The sequence below is a fragment of the Geotrypetes seraphini genome, chromosome 1, assembly GCF_902459505.1.
Source record: "Geotrypetes seraphini chromosome 1, aGeoSer1.1, whole genome shotgun sequence".
Lineage (NCBI taxonomy): Eukaryota > Metazoa > Chordata > Amphibia > Gymnophiona > Dermophiidae > Geotrypetes > Geotrypetes seraphini.
Genome location: NC_047084.1, coordinates 500,186,740 through 500,205,610, shown reverse-complemented (window position 1 = coordinate 500,205,610; position 18,871 = coordinate 500,186,740). Strand labels below are relative to the sequence as shown.

Here is an 18,871-nt window from a genome sequence, read left to right as displayed (position 1 = left end):
ACAGTACCTGGTCTCAGGAGCATGGCCCCTCTTGCAGGAGGCATTCCATCTGATCTTACAAGAGCTGGGGTTTGCCCCAGAGGGTCTTGTTGCATCAGCAAAGAACTCGAAGGCCAGGTGCTTTTTCGGTCGACGAACAGTGAGAAATCTAAGGCCGAATGCTTTTGTTTGACCCTGACTAGCTCACGAGTTCCTGTAGGATGTTCCCTCTGTGGCTTCAGGTTGGTCGGGTCATCTGCCGGACAGTGACGCATCTCGGTCTGGTGTCTCTAGTGGCTCTGGATTGGCCTCGCCACCCATGGTATGCATATCTTTTATGTCTTCAGGGATGAGACGCTCCAGCTACCTCTTCATCGATATCTTCTCCATCAGGTACTGGTGGCCATGGAGAACCCATAGCGTTTTGGTCTTACGGCTCATGAGTGTTCAGCCTTGATGAAGTGCGGTTATTTGGTGGTTGTTATTTCGACCATTTTGCGCTCAAAGATATTCTCTACTGTGGCTTCTTCTGCCAAAACCTGGAAGGCTTTCCCACAGTGGGGTTCTAGGAATCAGGTGGAACCAGAGAAGGCTCCCAGTTGGGTAGTCCTGACTTTCCTTCTTGAGGGTTTAGACAGAAGTCTGGCAGTGGCCTTCCTGAAAGTTCAGGTTGCAGGCCTTTTGTCTTTTCTAGTGCACAGCAACACTAGTTAGCTTACTGCTCTTCCAGAAGGGACCAGGTGTATGAGGGGGGCGCTTCGCCTGTGTCCTGCCTTGTGTCTTCATGGAATCTTGGCATCATTTTGCCGGGCCTTGGTGAGACCCCTTTTGAACCACTAAAGGATGAATTTCTTCTGGACCTAACAATCAAGATGTTTGTTTTTTTTCTGGTTTCCATTGTTTCAGCACAGTGTATTTTGGAGCTTTATGCTTTTTCATGCAGTGACCCCTTTCTCTGTGTTATGGAGCCGAAAATCTGAAGTTATACTGCCATTATACAGATCCATGGTGAGACCTCACCTGGAGTACTGTGTTCAGTTTTGGAGGCCACGTTATCAAAAGGATGTGAAGAGAATGGAGTCGATTCAGTAGATGGCCACCAGGATGGTCTCAGGATTTAAAGATCTCCCATATGAGGAACGTCTGAGCAGACTGCGCTTATATTCTCTCGAGGAGCGCAGAGAAAGGGGGGACATGATAGAAACATTCAAATACATCACAGGTCGCATTGAGGGGGAGGAAGAAATCTTTTTTCTTACCGGTCCGACGGCGACAAGAGGGCATCCGCTAAAGCTCAGAGGGGGAAGATTTCATGGGAACACCAGGAAATACTTCTTCACCGAAAGGGTAACTGATCGATGGAATGGTCTTCCACGACAGGTAGTCGAGGCCAGTAACACGCTCGACTTCAAGGGATGATGGGACAGACAGGTGGGGTCACTCAAGAGGAATGCTTAATAGATGGATTCTCAAGGGAGGGAGGGATGCTTAATAGATGGATTCTCGAGGGAGGGAGGGTTCTTGAGTGACAGACTTGGGCCGCTGGCCCTTTTCTGCCGTCATGCTCTATGTTTCTATCAGTGTTCCTCCGTACTGTACCTTCCTTCTTGCCGAAGGTAGTCTTGGCTTTCCATGTCAATCAGGAGCTTAGGTTGCCTGTATTTCATCCAACAGGTTCAGAGCGCAAAGATCAGATCTTGTGCAAATTAGATGTCCAGAGAGTCTTGCTCCTTTATTTGGAAAGGACTATATTGAGTTCAGGCTGTCTGCTCACTTGTTTTTATTCTCACTGCTGCGCCTCACTGTGGTAGGCTGGTTTTTAAGTCCTCGATCACTCAATGGATTAGAATGGCTCTTTCTGCATCTTCTGTCACCCACAGCAAGCAGCTGCCGATCTTGCTTAGCATATTTGATGAGAAGTGTGGCTGCATTGTGGGGGGAATCTCGCGTGATTCATTCTGGCTTCTTGGTCCTCTCTTCTTTCTTTTGTCTGGTTTTACCAAGTTGTTGCGGCAGAGCGTTCTGATGCCGTTTGAGGGCAGGCTCTTCTGTCCCTCCCTAGCTACCATGGCTTCGGTACATCATCTAGTGTCTGATGAAAGTTGAGTCCACGCCTGACAAAACAGCCTTCGAGTGAGGAAGCCACGCCTGACCCCTGACGACATTGGTGCCACTGCACAGGAACCTGAGGATGCTTGAAACTGGAACCGTAACCTAGCGTATGGAATCCTCCAGGGACTAACAGAAAGAAGAATATTGAAGGTATAAACCTAATCTTCTGTTGGGTCATTATTCAGCCACCATGGTCAGTGCTGGCCACAATAGTCAAAAACATCTGGGTATTCAGCTGCACTATCTGGATAGTGGCCAGTGGTGAATATCTAGTTAACGAGGTCAGCACTGGAACCTATCTGGATAGCAGTGTTATTTAGTCTGCTATCTGGATGCGTATCTACATAACTTATGGTGGACTTTTTGCTGTCTGAAGTTACTGGATACTGGACTGAATATCTTCACTATGCAGATAAGTTTCAGGATAGCGCTTGCTCCATCTGTACATTGCCGCAGCACTATCCAGATAGAGCCAAGATGGTCTGTAAGGATATTCCAAAGTACTATTTGGATACTGCCTCTGCATATCCTAGTTAGTGGCATTTAACCAGATAGCAGGTGCTTGAATACTGACCCATCTGTATAAAGTCAGATAATCTGATGAGAGCTTTAGAGGCCAGCCAGTGCCACTAGAATATGATTGTGGCCCTCCTCATTTACAATAACTGTAATGTTAGATTGCAGTCTGACTCAATGAATTTGTGTAAAAGTTTGAAAAGAAGAGAGAACACCTTAACCAAAGTAGAAACAAAGTAAGAGGAGGGGAGGAAAGGAGGAGCTATAATCTTGGCAGAGGGCTTCAATGTAAACACATTTGTATCTAAGGTGTAGGCCACAAGACTTGTGAAGGGTGAAGATTGTCAACTCTCTCACACAATTACTGCATTCTGTTTGTTTCATGTTTATTTTTTTGTAGGCCTGATGTATGTAAACTGAGGTTTGAAGGGAAGACATTTTATGTGACTGGAATTCAAAAAGAGGTGAGGCAGCTTTCCAAATATGCACCATTTTTTCTTTATGGACTTTGAGGATTCTTCTTTGCAACACAAGAGTTTTGATTCCTTGAGGACACTCTAGTCTGTGAGGGACAGCTGAAAAGTTCTCAGCCCAACCAAGAAGAGAATGATGTGGAGTTATGAAACTTACTAGTTATTCCATACTTTTCTTGACACTTTTAGTTTCATTTCATATCATTGAAATGAAAAGTGTCAAGAAAAACATCATTCTCTTCTTGGTTGGGCTGAGAACATTTCAGTAGCCCCTTGTAGTGCCTACACCTACTCACATGGCTCCCTATTCCTTTGATTGTGGGCAGAAGTTATGGAGAAAATCTGCAGGCAGATTGAAATTTCACAGTATGGCTTAACCTTAGTTTAGTTTGCTCTACCACTTTACTGAAAGGATCACAGTGATGTACAACAAAATATACATATGGCTGAGGAAACATAGAATTCCCAAGTGCCCAGAAAGTTACCCAGTATTTCCTGTTACGTCTACAACAAAGCCTCACTGTCACTATATTGCCATCCAACATCACTTTGGATCTAACTCTGTGATAACATCCTCTCTATTGTGTTGGTTTGGGCTAGTGGGGCACACAGTGACATTGGCCTTTACTCTTGGAATTTAATATCTATCTACACTTCCCCCTCCCCATTCGTGGTTTCAGTAATCGCGATTTCACATATTCGCGATTTTTTTGGGGAGGGGGAAAAAAGAAAAAAAAAAACATCCTTAAGTTTTCCCCCCGGCATCCCGGCCTTACCTGGTGGTCTAGCGGGCTTTCGGGGCAGGAGCGATCTTCCTACGCTCCTGCCCCGTGCAGATCGCCATTAGGAAATAGCTGTAGGGAGTTCCCGTCGTAGTCTCGAGAGACTACGGGAACTCACAGCAGCCATTTCCTAATGGTGATCTGCACGGGACAGGAGTATAGGAAGATCGTTCCTGCCCCGAAAGCCCGCTAGACCACCAGGTAAGGCCGGGAAGGCGGGAGGGAGGCAGGGGTGGGTCAGAGCCGGATATTCACGATTTTTCGCCATTTGCGGTCCGGCTCTGACCCTATCCCCCGCGAATCCGGAGGGAGAAGTGTATAATATTGTAGCTAAGCTAAAATAATTATGTTGAACTCAGAATAAATTATCTCATCTACCTGACCTTCAACCAGCTAGTTGATTGTAATTGTTACACCCTTTTAAACTAACAATTAGTGTCTGCTAAATACATCATTTCTACTGTTAACCCTTGTTGCTGGCAGGTGGGCACATATTTCACTTTAGAGTTCTCTCTTATCTATTGACTTTATTGACTATACCAAGGCCTAAAGCACGGACTCATTAGCTTCCCTGCATGAAAAACGGTGCAGGAGTCCAGCAGCCTCTGTTTTAAGGAGTAATTTAGGTGAGCTATTCAATGGAATTGTAACACCTTAATTGCACAGTGCATGCTTGTATAATGTAGAGCTTTCAAAATAAGTCTTATTCTTTTAAAACCAACTATTCTCCACATAATAATAATAAGCATGGTGTAAGGATTGTTAGTGGCCCCCACAATATATGGTTGGTGGGGTCACTTGAGAGGCGCCCTTACACACGCCAGGTCCCAGGTTCAGTTCCCTCACTGAAGATTCACCAGGAAGTAGAATCAAAAAGGCACAGCCAGAGGTGATTGCATAAAGAATATATTATAGAAATAGGCTTACAGAAAAGCAATATTTATAAGCATTACAATTAAGCATTACAATTAATGAGAGAGCAACGCAGTTTCCCTGCCTTACAGAGTTCAGAGGAAAAGAGAGACATTGAAGCCTGAAGTTCCAGGGAAAGGCAGAGAGAGAAAAAAGGGGGATAGGGTGATGGTCCAAGCTTCGTGTTCCATAGATAAAGAGAAGGATAGACAGAGAAAGAGAGAGCTCCATGTGTGTTGCAAAGAGGAGGCTTTTATAGCTTGGAATCTTATTCTGAATATATAAACTATTGAGCTTCAATAGAAGTTAAATCTCCCCCTCCTTAGTAAACTTGTGCTAGACAGCCGAAGAATAGGCTATGGTCAAATGTAATTTCCAGTATGTTTCTGACAATAGTTTCTGATTAACTTTAGTTATCTGTGCACCTGGTCCCATTGTCCTAAGCACCCTCTTAACAGACATTAACACATTAACACCTTTTAGCTAATCATGATTCAATCAGGGCTATTTAACACCGTCTTCAATCAGGGCTATTTAACACCGTCTTTTCGGGCCATATGAAACAGTCTACCTACACTCAGGGTCTATCTACATTCACATGCCAAAGTCAGATTGATATAATTTCCCATAGGCCTTTGCTGACATTAGTTATGCCAACTGAAAATGCTGATTGCTAGCAATAGCTATGCTGACACATGGCATTGGTTTTCTTTTACTGGATATTTATTTTTCTTCTTCCTCATTCTTTTGCAAACCATCAGAGAAAGGTTGTACTAGTATACCATACCTCTACACCAGCTGCCTGTAAGCATCTTTGGAAATGCGGGGTGGAGAACCAGGCCTTTTATAAGTAAGTAGTTCATATTTATTGCAAGGGAGGAAGACAAATCTATGTTTTCCTGAATGACTGCTTATAGCGTGCTCTTCACCAGCAGGAGGGATGCCCAGTCCCTTCTGCCGGACACCCCCCCTCCTGCTGGACCACCCAGCCCATTCCCCCTGCTGGACCGCCTAGCCCATCCCCCAGTTTTGAGTTTATTACATTGCTTTCCTATAGAGGTATCTGGTACTATAGATAATGACAGTGCAATGGCGTTCCAGAAGTGCTGGTGGTACAGGCCTTTATCCAGAATTCAGTATTCAATAATCATCATGGTGTTGGATGCAAGTCTGTTAGTCAATGTAATTTTTACTTCTATTTATCTGAACTCACCAAGAGAAACAGTAATTTGCTGATAATGCTGGAAATGTTAGAAGAGACTGAACATTTTGAAACCTCCCTTCATTTGATCAGTGGGGGATTGGTCAGTTATTTACGTACATCAGAGAATGAAAGTGTAGGAGTCTAAGACTTCTGCAGCTTATTATTAGGGCCTCTGAAAAAAAAACAGATGTAAGAAAAATTAAGTGGATCTTTTATGAAAGATTAGCTCATGTTATCTACAACAGGGCCCATTTTATTTCTATGGACTAATCTTTAGTAAAATATGGTTCATAGACAAAACCGCGTAAGACAAAGGCACGTGCCGACAACTGAGCGCAAGATGAAGGCGCGCACCAAAGAAAATGACAGTTTTTAGGGGCTCCGACAGGGGGGTTTGTTGGGGAGCCCCCCACTTTACTTAATACAGATCACGGTGGCGTTGTGGGTGGTTTGGGGGGTTGTAACCCTCCTCATTATACTGTAAACTTAACTTTTTCCCTGTTTTTAGGGAAAAAGTGAAGTTTTCAGTAAAATGTGGAGGGTTACAACCCCCAAACCCCCCACAACGCGGCGCGATCTGTATAAAGTAAAGTGGGGGGTTCCCTCCCCACACACACCCCCTTCGGAGCCCCTAAAAACAGTTATTTTCTTTGGCGCGCGCCTCCGCGCTGCGCTCAGTTGTCGGTGCGCGCCTTTGTCTTCCACGGTTTTGACCTGACACCGTAAAATATCCTCTAAAATTAGATATATAGGCCCATATTCTACAAATGGCGTCTTAAGTTAGGCACTGGCAAGCTCTTAACTTAAGTGCAAAACGCTGTTTTAAAAAAAAAAAAAAAAAAATAGCGTTTAAGGAAAAATGTAGGCATCTGCCAGTGCCTAGAAAACTGGCGCCTGCATTGTGACTACAGAGGCGCTTTATGACGCCTAACACCACTATAGGCGTGGCTAATGCCGGAAGTGGCATTAGGTATTGTAAAGCGCCTCTGTAGCCATGATTCTTAAGAAAGGTAGGTACCGGAAATGTAGGACTTGAAAACCCTGACCTACATTGCAAATAATGGGCAAATGTGTGTAGAATGCCCAGCTGGTAAAGTGTTTAAAAAATATTGGGATTTGAAGCAGTGGTAATAAGAAAGGTGACTAGTATACAGTATGGATTAAAAAGTTAAAGATGATGAAATTTGTTTGGAATGTAGCAGCGATTGTTCAACTTAAGTTGATGTGACCTGCTCCGTAAACACAGTGAAACCTACTCAGGCAATGGCAGTCAGGATTTCTTTAAACAGTGACCACTGAAAGCTAAATTAGACCCCAGTATTCAGTGTCAGACCCTGACTAGGCACTGACACTGACTATCTGGGTCTTGATTTTCACCCGAAAGCTATTCAAAGCAATATAACCAGGCAAGAGAAGCTCCTGTCTAGTTAAACAATTTGTAGCTAGTACTGGTTGTCTGACAACATGAATACGCATGTTCATTTCTTCTATTGCGTACTGCTCTTCATTGTTTTACTGTGTAATCTCAGAAATTACTGATCACCGCTGCTTTCTTCCCCTGGCAAAAGGTATTCAAAATCCAGTCAGATCAAGACGATGTCAAGCAGCAATCTGTTTTTTAAAGGCAGTCGATTTCGATATAGGTAAGTGTAGTTACAAGTAAGGAAATCTGGAAAATAAAATGTTCATTTTGATAATTACCTTCCAAAATAGTCTGGAGAATAGATACCTTTTCAAAACGTTTTGACACGGGCACTGGCAGTAATATTTTCAGGCACAATTTTTTAAAAAAGTGACGCTTCACTGGTTTACCAAGAAGAGAGAAAAAAAGTAACGAAGGAGTTTTGCGGATGCAGTGAAAACCAAATGTGTGTTCCCCCTGTTGGGTAGTGCTCAACCATTGCACAGAGCAGTAGCTCTGACCAGTACAGCCAAGGTATGACTGCTTTGTGTTTTCATGAAGATAATAGCAGTAGTATAGCATTGGTTCCCCATAAAGGCTGGGGTGGCCAGCATGGAGAGACATTTGGGTTAGCATCCAAACCTTAGGACCTGATGTAATAAGCCATATGCTAGAATGGCGCACAGAGCTTCAGTGTTCAGTATTCACATGCTAAAACTAGTATTTTATTCCTTATAGGGCTGTAACGTACTAAGCATTTTTGTCTCCCTTTCTGTCAGTATATAGATGGGACTTGGCTCATATACTGACTGGAAAGGACACAAAAAAACCTCAATAAAAAAATCCCTGGGGCCAAATGGGCCCTCAAATCCTTGACCCCCCCAGCCTGAAAATATTCACTGGTGAGCCAGGGACTTCCTGACCATCACCCTCACTCTGCACATTGGGAGGCTTTATTTTTTCCAACAGCTTCGTTAACCTTGGTGGCTATGATTATTATTATCAAACTTGTCAATAATATATAAAAGAGGGCTTGGCTATGACTTAACGGCCTCCTGGTGAAGGTGGTAGAGACATAGACTATCTCAATTCAAAAAAGCATGGAACAAGCACATATGACCTGTAAGGGAGAGAGGAAGGGATAACACGATAGATGGTATGAATGGGCAGACTGGATAGACCATAAGCCTTTAACGCGATCCGATTCACATTAGAAAGGGGGACACCCACAGTAAAGAGGACCGCAACAACTGCGCTCAACTTCAGGAAAGGGAACTATGTTGCTATGAGGGAAATGGTGGGGAGGAAGCTCAAAAACGTCCTTAGGATGGAGACTGTAGGAAGCGCCTGGACCCTATTCAGGGACACCCTGCAGGAAGCACAAAGAATGTACATCCAAAGTTTCAGGAAAGGCGGCAAGAACAAGCGGTCAAAGGACCCGGTTTGGATCTCAACAGAAGTAAAGAGGGCAATAAACGACAAGAAAGTGTCCTTCCAGAGATGGAAAAAGGACCCAACGGAGGAAAATCACCAGGCGCACAGGAAATGCCAAAAGGAATGCCACCGAGAGGTTAGAAAAGCAAAAGGGAAATATGAAGAGGGGCTGGCCAGGGAGGCGAAAAACTTCAAGGCATTCTTCAGTTACGTAAAGGGGAAGCGACCAGCAAGAGAGGAGGTGGGGCCGTTGGACGATGGGGATAGGAAGGGAGTGATCAAGGAGGATAAAGAGGTAGCTGAGAGGTTGAACACGTTCTTCTCGTCGGTTTTCACGAGAGAAGACACATCTAATATACCGGACTCAGAGGAGCTCATGAGTGGGGAACAGGCTGAAAAATTAGAACACATAGAGGTAAGTAAGGAGGATGTCCTCAAGCAGATAGACAGGTTAAAATGCGGCAAATCGCCGGGCCCGGACGGGATCCACCCAAGGGTTCTGAAAGAACTAAGACAAGAAATAGCGGGCACAATCCAGCATGTTTGCAACCTATCCTTGAAAACTGGAGAGGTACCAGAGGACTGGAAATTGGCGAATGTCACACCTATCTTCAAGAAGGGATCGAGGGGTGACCCCGGAAACTACAGGCCGGTGAGCCTGACTTCAATTATAGGGAAGATGGTGGAAGCTATGATCAAGGATGGTATTTGCGAGCATATCGAGAGATATGGCCTACTGAGAACAAGCCAGCATGGATTCTGTAAGGGAAGGTCATGCTTAACGAACCTTCTGTACTTCTTTGAGGGAATAAGCAGTCGGGTGGACAATGGGGAACCTATAGACATCATTTACCTTGATTTTCAAAAGGCTTTCGACAAGGTGCCACATGAAAGGCTGCTTAGGAAATTGTGGAACCACGGGGTGGGAGGGGATGTGCACAGATGGATCGAGCACTGGTTGTCGGGTAGACTGCAGAGGGTCGGAGTAAAGGGACAATACTCTGACTGGCGGGGAGTCACGAGCGGTGTGCCACAGGGATCGGTGCTGGGGCCTTTACTCTTCAACATATTTATCAATGACCTGGAAAAAGAGGCAAAGTGCGAGGTTATAAAATTTGCAGACGACACCAAACTGTGCGGCAGAGTTAGGTCTAGGGAGGAGTGTGAGGACCTGCAAAGGGACCTGGACAAGCTGGAAGACTGGGCAAACAAATGGCAAATGCGCTTTAACGTGGAAAAATGCAAGGTCATGCATATTGGGAAAAAGAACCCGTTGTTCAAATACAAATTGGGGGGGGCACTATTGGGAGACAGCAGTCTTGAGAGAGACTTGGGTGTGCTGGTGGACGCATCACTGAAGCCATCTGCACAGTGCGCAGCAGCCTCGAAAAAAGCCAACAGGATGCTGGGCATCATAAAGAGGGGCATAACAACCAGGACGCAGGAAGTCATCATGCCATTGTACCGAGCTATGGTGCGTCCACATCTGGAATACTGCGTTCAATATTGGTCGCCGTACCTCAAGAAGGACATGGCAGTGCTTGAGAGAGTCCAAAGGAGAGCAACGAAACTGGTAAGAGGGCTGGAACACTGCCCATACGCCGAGAGGTTGGATAGGCTGGGGCTCTTCTCTCTGGAAAAAAGGAGGCTCAGGGGAGATATGATAGAGACCTTCAGGATCATGAGGGGCATAGAGAGGGTGGATAGGGACAGATTCTTCAGGCTGAAGGGGTCAACAGGCACGAGGGGGCATTCGGAGAAACTGAAGGGAGATAGGTTCAGAACAAATGCAAGGAAGTTTTTCTTCACCCAGAGGGTCGTGGACACTTGGAATGCGCTACCGGAGGAAGTGATCAGGCAGAGTACGGTACAGGGATTCAAACAGGGATTGGACGGATTCCTGAGGGATAGGGGGATCGTGGGATACTGAGAGAGGTGCTGGGATGTAACACAGGTATAGAAAGCAAACCAAGTAATAAGTATAGAAATCCAACCAGGTCGTGCATGTGCAAGACCAGAGGGTTAAGACTTCGATGGGAAGATAAGACTCAATGGGAAACCAAGGTGGCAAGGAGGCCCCTTCTGGTGACTCAGACAGGCCGTGACCTGTTCGGGCCGCCGCGGGAGCGGACTGCTGGGCAAGATGGACCTGTGGTCTGACCCAGCGGAGGCACTGCTTATGTTCTTATGTTCTTATCTGCCATCATTTTTTATATTCCTAGATTTAAGTTTCAGGTTTATTTAAAATTTGATATACCGCCATATCAAAATTCAAAGCGGTTTTACATAACATATAAAAACAGGGTATAATAAAAGCGTACATTAAAAATAAATAGCAAAACAATGCTTCAAATGATCAGTCACGCTGACAAACATTGACTTACCGATACAGGATGGAAATGGGCAGAAATACTATATATATATATATATATATATATATATATATATATATATATAAAGAAAGAGAGGGGAAGAGGAAAAAAAAAGAAGGGGATCAAAATATAAATAGTCTAGAATAATGTAAAATTGGCAAGGAACAGATTTCCAATGCCGTCCTTAAAGGTCTTGTAAGAAACAAAGATGAAGATAAGATTTGAATTGACTTACTAGAAGAGATGGTAGAAGCCATCATTGCAACAGATTGTGGTCATGCTTGATGCAGGTTTGGAAAAAAGGTTAGGGATTGGGAAGGAATGAAAAGGAGAGACAGTAGAAGGTAAGGGAGAATAGTTTCATAGTTTATTTAAAATTTGATTACACGCCTATCAAAATTACCGGCGAAAGTGCAATATTGATAAAATAGGTGTACAATAGTTTAACACACAAATATCTTCAAACTAAAGACAAACCATACAGATTATACATGGAAAGAAGGAAGGAACTACAATAAAGTTAAGAAAAGAAACATATAAGGAACAAACAAAAAGGGAGGGGAAGGCACATTTTGTGCTGCTAAGATTCTGTTAAAAGAAAGAAAAGAAACAGGATAAGGCGAGTAGGAGATACGTAAAGGGTACTTGGCATCACTAGATATCTTTAAGCGGAAAGAGTATGTAGAGTTCAAAGGCATGGGGGGGAGGGGGTGAAGGAGAGACCACCAGGTTATTTACCTGGCAAGAAATCACCACTGGATCAGTCTTTGTAGATTTTTCTGCTACCAGCTTGATCAGTTTTAACAACCAAAACTAAATATGGAAGAGAAATATTAACCTTTGGTCTCAGCAATTTACTTTTGTTTTGTTCTAGTGGGAAAGTTGCAAGAGAGGTGGTTGAAGCAAGTTCCAAAATTGAGAGGGATCCACCTGAAGTACATAGGTATGTAAGTGGCAGTATTTAGGATTTATCTTATTATTTCTTGGATATTTTTTGGCCACATACCCAAATGATGCTCATGGAAGTTTACAACATCATTAGAATTCAGATACATATTGTAAGACTCTTTCCAAAAGAACTTACAGGCAAATCCTGAGTCCTGAACCCGCATAGATATCTCTAAGCAATACACTCCTTCTTTTCTCTTAAGTGGATTCCCTGAATCCAGGGAGACTCTTCTTTGGTAACCTCCCCAAAACCTGCCCTCCTGGCTACTGCCAGAGCTCCTCTGGTATGTGACAAGCACTTGCTGGATACCTTCACCCTAGTACACTCCACCACTGGTCATAATCAGCTATCAAAAATCTCATAAGCTGTACAAGTACATCTTTTCCCCAGTTCAGTCCCCACCTGGTCATGGGTTTCCAGAACTCCTCAATTTCCTTCTAGTCAAGGAAGGCAAAGACCAGTACTCTTCTCTTTTTGTCCTTTAACCCAAGATCAATTTGGTATTTAAGGCCTAACGGGAAAGGCTTGAGACCTTTACTGCTGAGCTCTCAGCCTGCTTCTGAGAGGATGAAAGGCAGCAAATTTCTCTCTGAAATACTTATATTTATAAATTCTGTGACATCATTTAGCTGCTCCCTTAACCATGTTTCATGGAAACAGCTCAAAAATCAGTCTCATATATACTTTAACATAGATGCCTGGGCAAGTAGGTTAAATTATCAAAACAGGTTATCAGTGCTAGGATTAACACTATGAGACACCTGCATTTAGTTACTAGGGCATTTTACACTCTCCCATGTCCCAAAAATATGGAAAGCAGTCCTTTGATAAATATTTTCAGTTTTCAAAGCATACACAATTTCACTGACATAGGAAATTAGCTTCTAAAATATTTAAATCCTGGACCCTTTGGGTATAGAGGCAAAAACAAACAAAAGATCCAACTCGGCTGCAGTCAAATATCAAGACGAAGAACCAAACAACAGGAACTGCAGTGATGATGTACAGGACGCCAAGACTTTATTAAGCCATCATAAAAAACATAAAAGGACTGATAAGACCTGACCCAACACGGTCCATGTTTCAAAGAAACATTCCTTCCTCAGGGGTCCTAGCACATATTAGAACAAAGTGACCTGATGGATACCAACTGAATAAGGACTGGAAACAACGGTGAATAAACCGTTAGTGGCCCTGCATCGCGCAATTATTCACCGCAGTTATTCACCGTTGTTTCCAGTCCTTATTCAGTTGGTATCCATCAGGTCACTTTGTTCTAATATGTGTTAGGACCCCTGAGGAAGGAGTGTTTCTTCAAAACACAGACTGTGTTGGATCTGGTCTTATCAGTCCTTTGGAAACAAACTGTTTTATGTTTTTTATGATGGCTTAATAAAGTCTTGGCGTCCATCACTGCACTTCCTATTGTTTGGTTCTTCCCTTTGGGTATAGAGACACAGGGGGGTTGGGTGGGGGATTGTATAAAAGGCTTCTAAAGTTAGGCGCCCAAGGATAATGCTTAACTTATCTAGTAAATTGGCTTCGATAATGAGCTTTAATAATTGAAAAATAAAATAAAATTGAATTGGGAGATAGGCACCTATAGGCGCCATTCTACAAAATATAGATGCCTAAAATCAAAGTAGGTTTGTTTAGGGGTGGAGAAAGACTAGGCATGATTCTCTAAAGGACTTTAAAACCCTGGCCTACATTACAGGCACCTAAGTTTTAAGTTAGACACCAATTATAGAATCTGGCTCACAGTGTATAAGTCAGAAAAGATATTCACACAGAAAGTTTCACCTATTTGTGTAAAGGCTGCACACATTAAACTTTATCAAACATTAAAAAAAAAAAAAGAAAAAAGTAACTTTTTCAAAATAAACATTGAGGTAAACAATTGTACACAGTTAAGTTTACTGCTTACTGTATTGGGAGAATAGTGCCATCTAGTGATCAAATGTTAAACATGTGTCTAAACATCCCTGTGGTTACACAAAAGCACATTTGTTTTTATTCCTGTCTCCCCTGTGCACGTGCAATAAGCTGCCGATGGCTTATGGGAGTTGCCACAAGCATGATGGTTTCCATAGCAGGCTGTGAGGTGAGGCTGTCAGTGCCATCCCTAGGCAATGGAGGATTAAGTGGTTTGCCCAAGGCCACAGGGAACTGCTATGGGATTTGAATCTGGGCCTTCTGGTTTCCAGCCTGCTGCACTTACTATTAGGCTACGCCTCTTCCCGTTTTTATTTTTACAAAACACAAAATAAAAGTAGGTTCTCTGCTAACCAACACATTCTGGAAATTGCTTTTTTTTTTCATGTCCTCAATAGAACATCTGGATTAACTACTCCAAAGAATAGTCGGGAGTACATAAATCATGACGCATGTTTTGTACAATGTTACTTTCTTCACTTTCATGGTGTCCATTCACTATGCACACAACACATCATAAAAGCAAAATTCTTTCTATTTAACATAAAAACATGGGGTTTGATTTGACAATCTAATATAATAAAATGATAGGCCGCGCATGCGCACTAAAAAAACGTGTTCCCTGATCCGTCGCAAAAACACGAGTGCGCATGCGCGGGTTTTACGTCACAGCCACCTCACAATACGGAAGTTTCTTCACACTTTGACGATTGCCTCCACAAGCCTTCTCCAAGCCACCCGACGATCGCCTCCACAAGCCGGGACTGGGGTACAAAGACCGCCTCCTCCCCCCCCCTGGGATGAACCGAAAAACTGACCCCCACCGCCCGGGACCCAAGTCCTTTGCCACCCCACCCTTCCCGTCCTTTGCCACCCCACCCTTCCCTTCCCGCGGACCCCAGGTGGAGTCGGTTTCCGTGTGTCGTCGCCACCATCCCCCCCTGCGCACACGAATCCCTTCACGCGGTCTGACCGCTATCCTTACTCCCTTGCCGCCCCCCCTTCACGCGGTCCCCACAAACCTCTCGCAGCGGCCGCAGCATTCTACACACGCTGCTTCGCTGCTTTCAACTGCCCTGATTGCTCCACCGCGTCCCTGATGACATCATCAGAGATGCGGCAAATCAAATCAGGGCAGTTGAAGGCCGTGAAGCAGCGTGTGTAGAGTGCTGCGGCCGCTGCTACAGGCGAGAAATTTGTGAAGAGTTGCTGCTGACCAGGGGAGCAGAGAAGAGAGACCGGGGGAGCAGGGAAGATGTGCTGCTGAGCGGGGGATCAGGGAAGAGGGACCAGGGAAGAGGTGCTGCTGACCAGGGGAGCATGGAAGAGGTGCTGCTGACCGGGGGAGCAGGGAAGAGGGACCGGGGGAGCAGGGAAGATGTGCTGCTGACCGGGGGATCAGGGAAGAGGGACCGGGGGAGCAGGGAAGAGGTCCTGCTGACCGGGGGAGCAGGGAAGAAGAACCGGGGGAGCAGGAAAGAGGTGCTGCTGACCAGGGGAGCAGGGAAGAGGTGCTGCTGACCGGGGGAGCAGGGAAGAGATGCTGTTGGACCGTGGTGGGAGGGGCGTAAAAATGGGTTTGGAGCTGGGGCAGAAAATAGGGCACATGTGAGGGAAGGAGGCTCTACTAGCACCCGTTAATGTAACGGGCTTAAACACTAGTTATGTTATAAATGCCAAACCACAAAGACAGCTACAATGTCTATTATTTATTTTTGGCCAGTTGGCAAAACTCAGGAAACTGCTGCCTCAGGGGAGGGGAGGAGAGGAAAGGAAAATGCTGAACCAGAATGCATAAATGCCTGGAGTGGACAATCCCAAAAAGTGGCATTGCTGTACCTGTCAAAATACTGGGCTCAAGACTGTGGGGAAAATTGTGGAGACTAAGGAGGGCTTGATTCCTTGGGACATGCCTGCTCTTACTGTGGAAAGCTTAATGCAAGAGAAACAGACATTGTAGTGAAGGAGAAATGCACAATAACAGCACAGCTGATAGATGGGTCGGTGCAAAATAGGAGAGGGAGAGGATTGTCAGATGCCAACGGATGAGAGGGAGAGAGGGAAGTATACTAAGGGGATTGGTTGATTTCTAGCACCATATTTTATGATTACAATTGTCATGTACTGAAAAGTCCCGGTACATCATGTTTAGCTTTAGAAATTTTATGCTGTATTTGAAATGTTAATACATGAAATATTTATATTTGGCTATAAGCTAATAAAAAGAAAGAAAGAAATCAAGGGAGTGTAACAAAGAGATGCAGAATTATTTCAGTGTGTTGGGTGACAACAGCTTGATTAGAAGGAATTCCAAGGAGACTCTTTTGAGAACAGTGTAAGTATGAGATGAGCATTAGCAATGAATCTGAGAGACTGAGAGCATCTCCAAAATATCCTCAAGAAGGAGAGAAGTTTATTTCTGTCATACTGTGCATAAAATCAAGCCAGTTTGGGTGGCATTTTCCCCCGAGAAAGACTAGTGACCACTGAAAATCTAGAAAATATAATGAGCTCAAGAGTTTGACAAGGCTTAGCATCATATGATCTCTGTCTAGCAGAGGACCAGAGAGCATTGAATTAAATAGAATAAATGTCCCTCCAGTTCTGAGGCTCGCTCATCAAAAATGACGGGCTTCCCCTCCCCGGTGCACCATGTGATACACGGGGAGGAGTCTAAGGCCCTGATTGACTCAGATGTCAGACCTTAGAGGGGAAGGCCTGTCATTTTTGATGGGCAGGCCTCGGAGCTGGAGGGACCGTGTTTCCCTCTGGCTTCTAACATCTACCAAAGGTATGGGGGTGGGGGGTGTTTCAGGGATCTTCCGTTGGCAGGAGGGAGTGGGCATCCCTCCTGCCAATTTTCACTCGTGGGGTGGGTGTGGGGACGGCAAGCCAGGAGGGAATCGTTGCGGAGGGCCGTCATTGGCAGTGGTAGACTTTTTTTTTTTTAATGGGACAGATATTTTGTGTGTGTAATACACGCAAAATATCTGTGCCATTGAAAAAAAAACAAACAATCCAGGCAGACCTGTTGGTAACACAGTTACCGACAGATTTTTCCGATAGCTATAATCCCTGATTTTTTGTTTTTGCATAGCCAAGCGATGTTAGTGCATCTTAGTGCTACTTACTGCTACTTTGCATGGGGTTTTAACTAATTTGCATGGCCAGATTAGAAAATAGGTGACTGAGGAGAAAAACACACGGTGAGCCATCTTCTGAATTGGTTTGGTAAAAGCGATCGTCGCTAAAGCTGTCAAAACAGGTTTAGTGATGATCGCTCACTTTAGTGCATCTAGCAGAATGTTCCTTCTCTAACCCCCTCGTAACTACAAGCCTGGAGATACAAAAAGGCTTCTCCACCATGTAAAACCTACTCCCCTTAAGCTCCACAAAAGATAACATCCCATCCTCCACCATCTACTTGATGCCCCTTTCTTCCTCAACTCAAAAAGCCTCTACTTTGTAATCCTGGTAGAAAGTTCTTGTTTCTCTGCATTTGTAAATACACTGAAACATTTTTTGAATGCTGTAAGGCTCTGATTCTATAAAGTCTGTCTAATGTTAAGTGCTAATATAACACTGATGCTATAAAACTTAGGTGCCCATTATAGAATCATGCTTAGTGCTGCATAAGTGTCCTACGAGACATCCTCAATTTATGCCAGGGGTTTCTTTGCCTAAAGTTAGGTGCCATGATTGCAGCCTAATGGCACCTAGTTCACAAAGAGGAGCCTAACTCGAAAAAAGCTCCTGTGAGTCCTCCCTAGCCATGCCAACTTTTAGTGTAGGCATTTTGGCCTAGGTGTCTATTTTTTATAGAATCAAGTTTTTTGAGTTAGGTACCCAACTTTCAGTTATGACCAATTGAAGCTGATTGTAAGGTGTTTGAGTGCCAATATCAGCAGCAATTAAGCCTATTGATCAATTAAGTTAGGTGCCAATATCGGCGCCTAACTTTAGATGGACTTTATAGAATATAAATCTGTTTCTACAATACCTAGAGTAAACCTCAGCACTTCAGTTTCATCGTGTTCTATTTAGTACACAAAATAAATTTTAAAGACAGAAGAGTTACTAAAGCATATATAGTCTGCTGTATCAAATAGCCAGTCCTTGAGAAAAAAACAAGGAACATAAAAGAATCTAATTTTCCAGATTCAGAAACCTTTAGGGGAATGCACACCCTCTTTTCTTTCTATAAAAAAGCATTCTCAACACATAGGAGCCAACTTTTCAAAATGATCTGGGAGAGTTCAGCACAATGAAAATTACCCTTCCCTGGACACAGTCAAGGAGCTTCCTCAGTATTGGGGGTGCTCAAGCACTGGCACTTATGATTTACAATCAAATCACTTGCCTTCAGATGTCTTTTCAGCAAATGAATTGGCAAAAGTTGGAGCATAGAGAGCCATATGGGGAACAGAATCATCTTAAAAACAATTGTGCTCCCTCCTAATGAAAGGAGAAATTCCCTCCATCTCTGCAACTGATATTCCAACTCTGTTAGCAGAAGCTGGAAACTGGGATAACCATGAATAAAATGGCTAAACAAAGGCTGAAAAAAAAAGAAAGAATTGTATTTTTAAATTCGTGAACAGAATATGATCATTAGCTATACAACATGGAAATTATAAACTTAACCAAACTAAACTAAACCTTGGGTTTGTATACCGCACCATCTTCATAGTTGTGGAGCTCGGCACGGTTTACAGGAATTGTGATGAGAAAGGAACTCTAAGGAAGGGCTAGATGATGATCAGAGGAGAGGAGAATGTTAGAGGACTAGGATGTCAGAAGA

General features: G+C 43.9%; 1 protein-coding gene across 1 annotated transcript in view; it reads left to right on the top strand.

Annotated features, from left to right (window-relative positions):
• FRMD3 (FERM domain containing 3) overlaps positions 1 to 18,871 on the top strand; it is a 210,714-nt gene that overhangs the window by 178,283 nt on the left and 13,560 nt on the right. The window contains exons 9-12 of the mRNA XM_033927453.1: positions 3,008 to 3,071; positions 5,536 to 5,624; positions 7,547 to 7,621; positions 12,061 to 12,129. Coding sequence (XP_033783344.1) covers positions 3,008 to 3,071; positions 5,536 to 5,624; positions 7,547 to 7,621; positions 12,061 to 12,129 — 297 coding nt within the window. The remainder of the gene's footprint in view (positions 1 to 3,007; positions 3,072 to 5,535; positions 5,625 to 7,546; positions 7,622 to 12,060; positions 12,130 to 18,871) is intronic.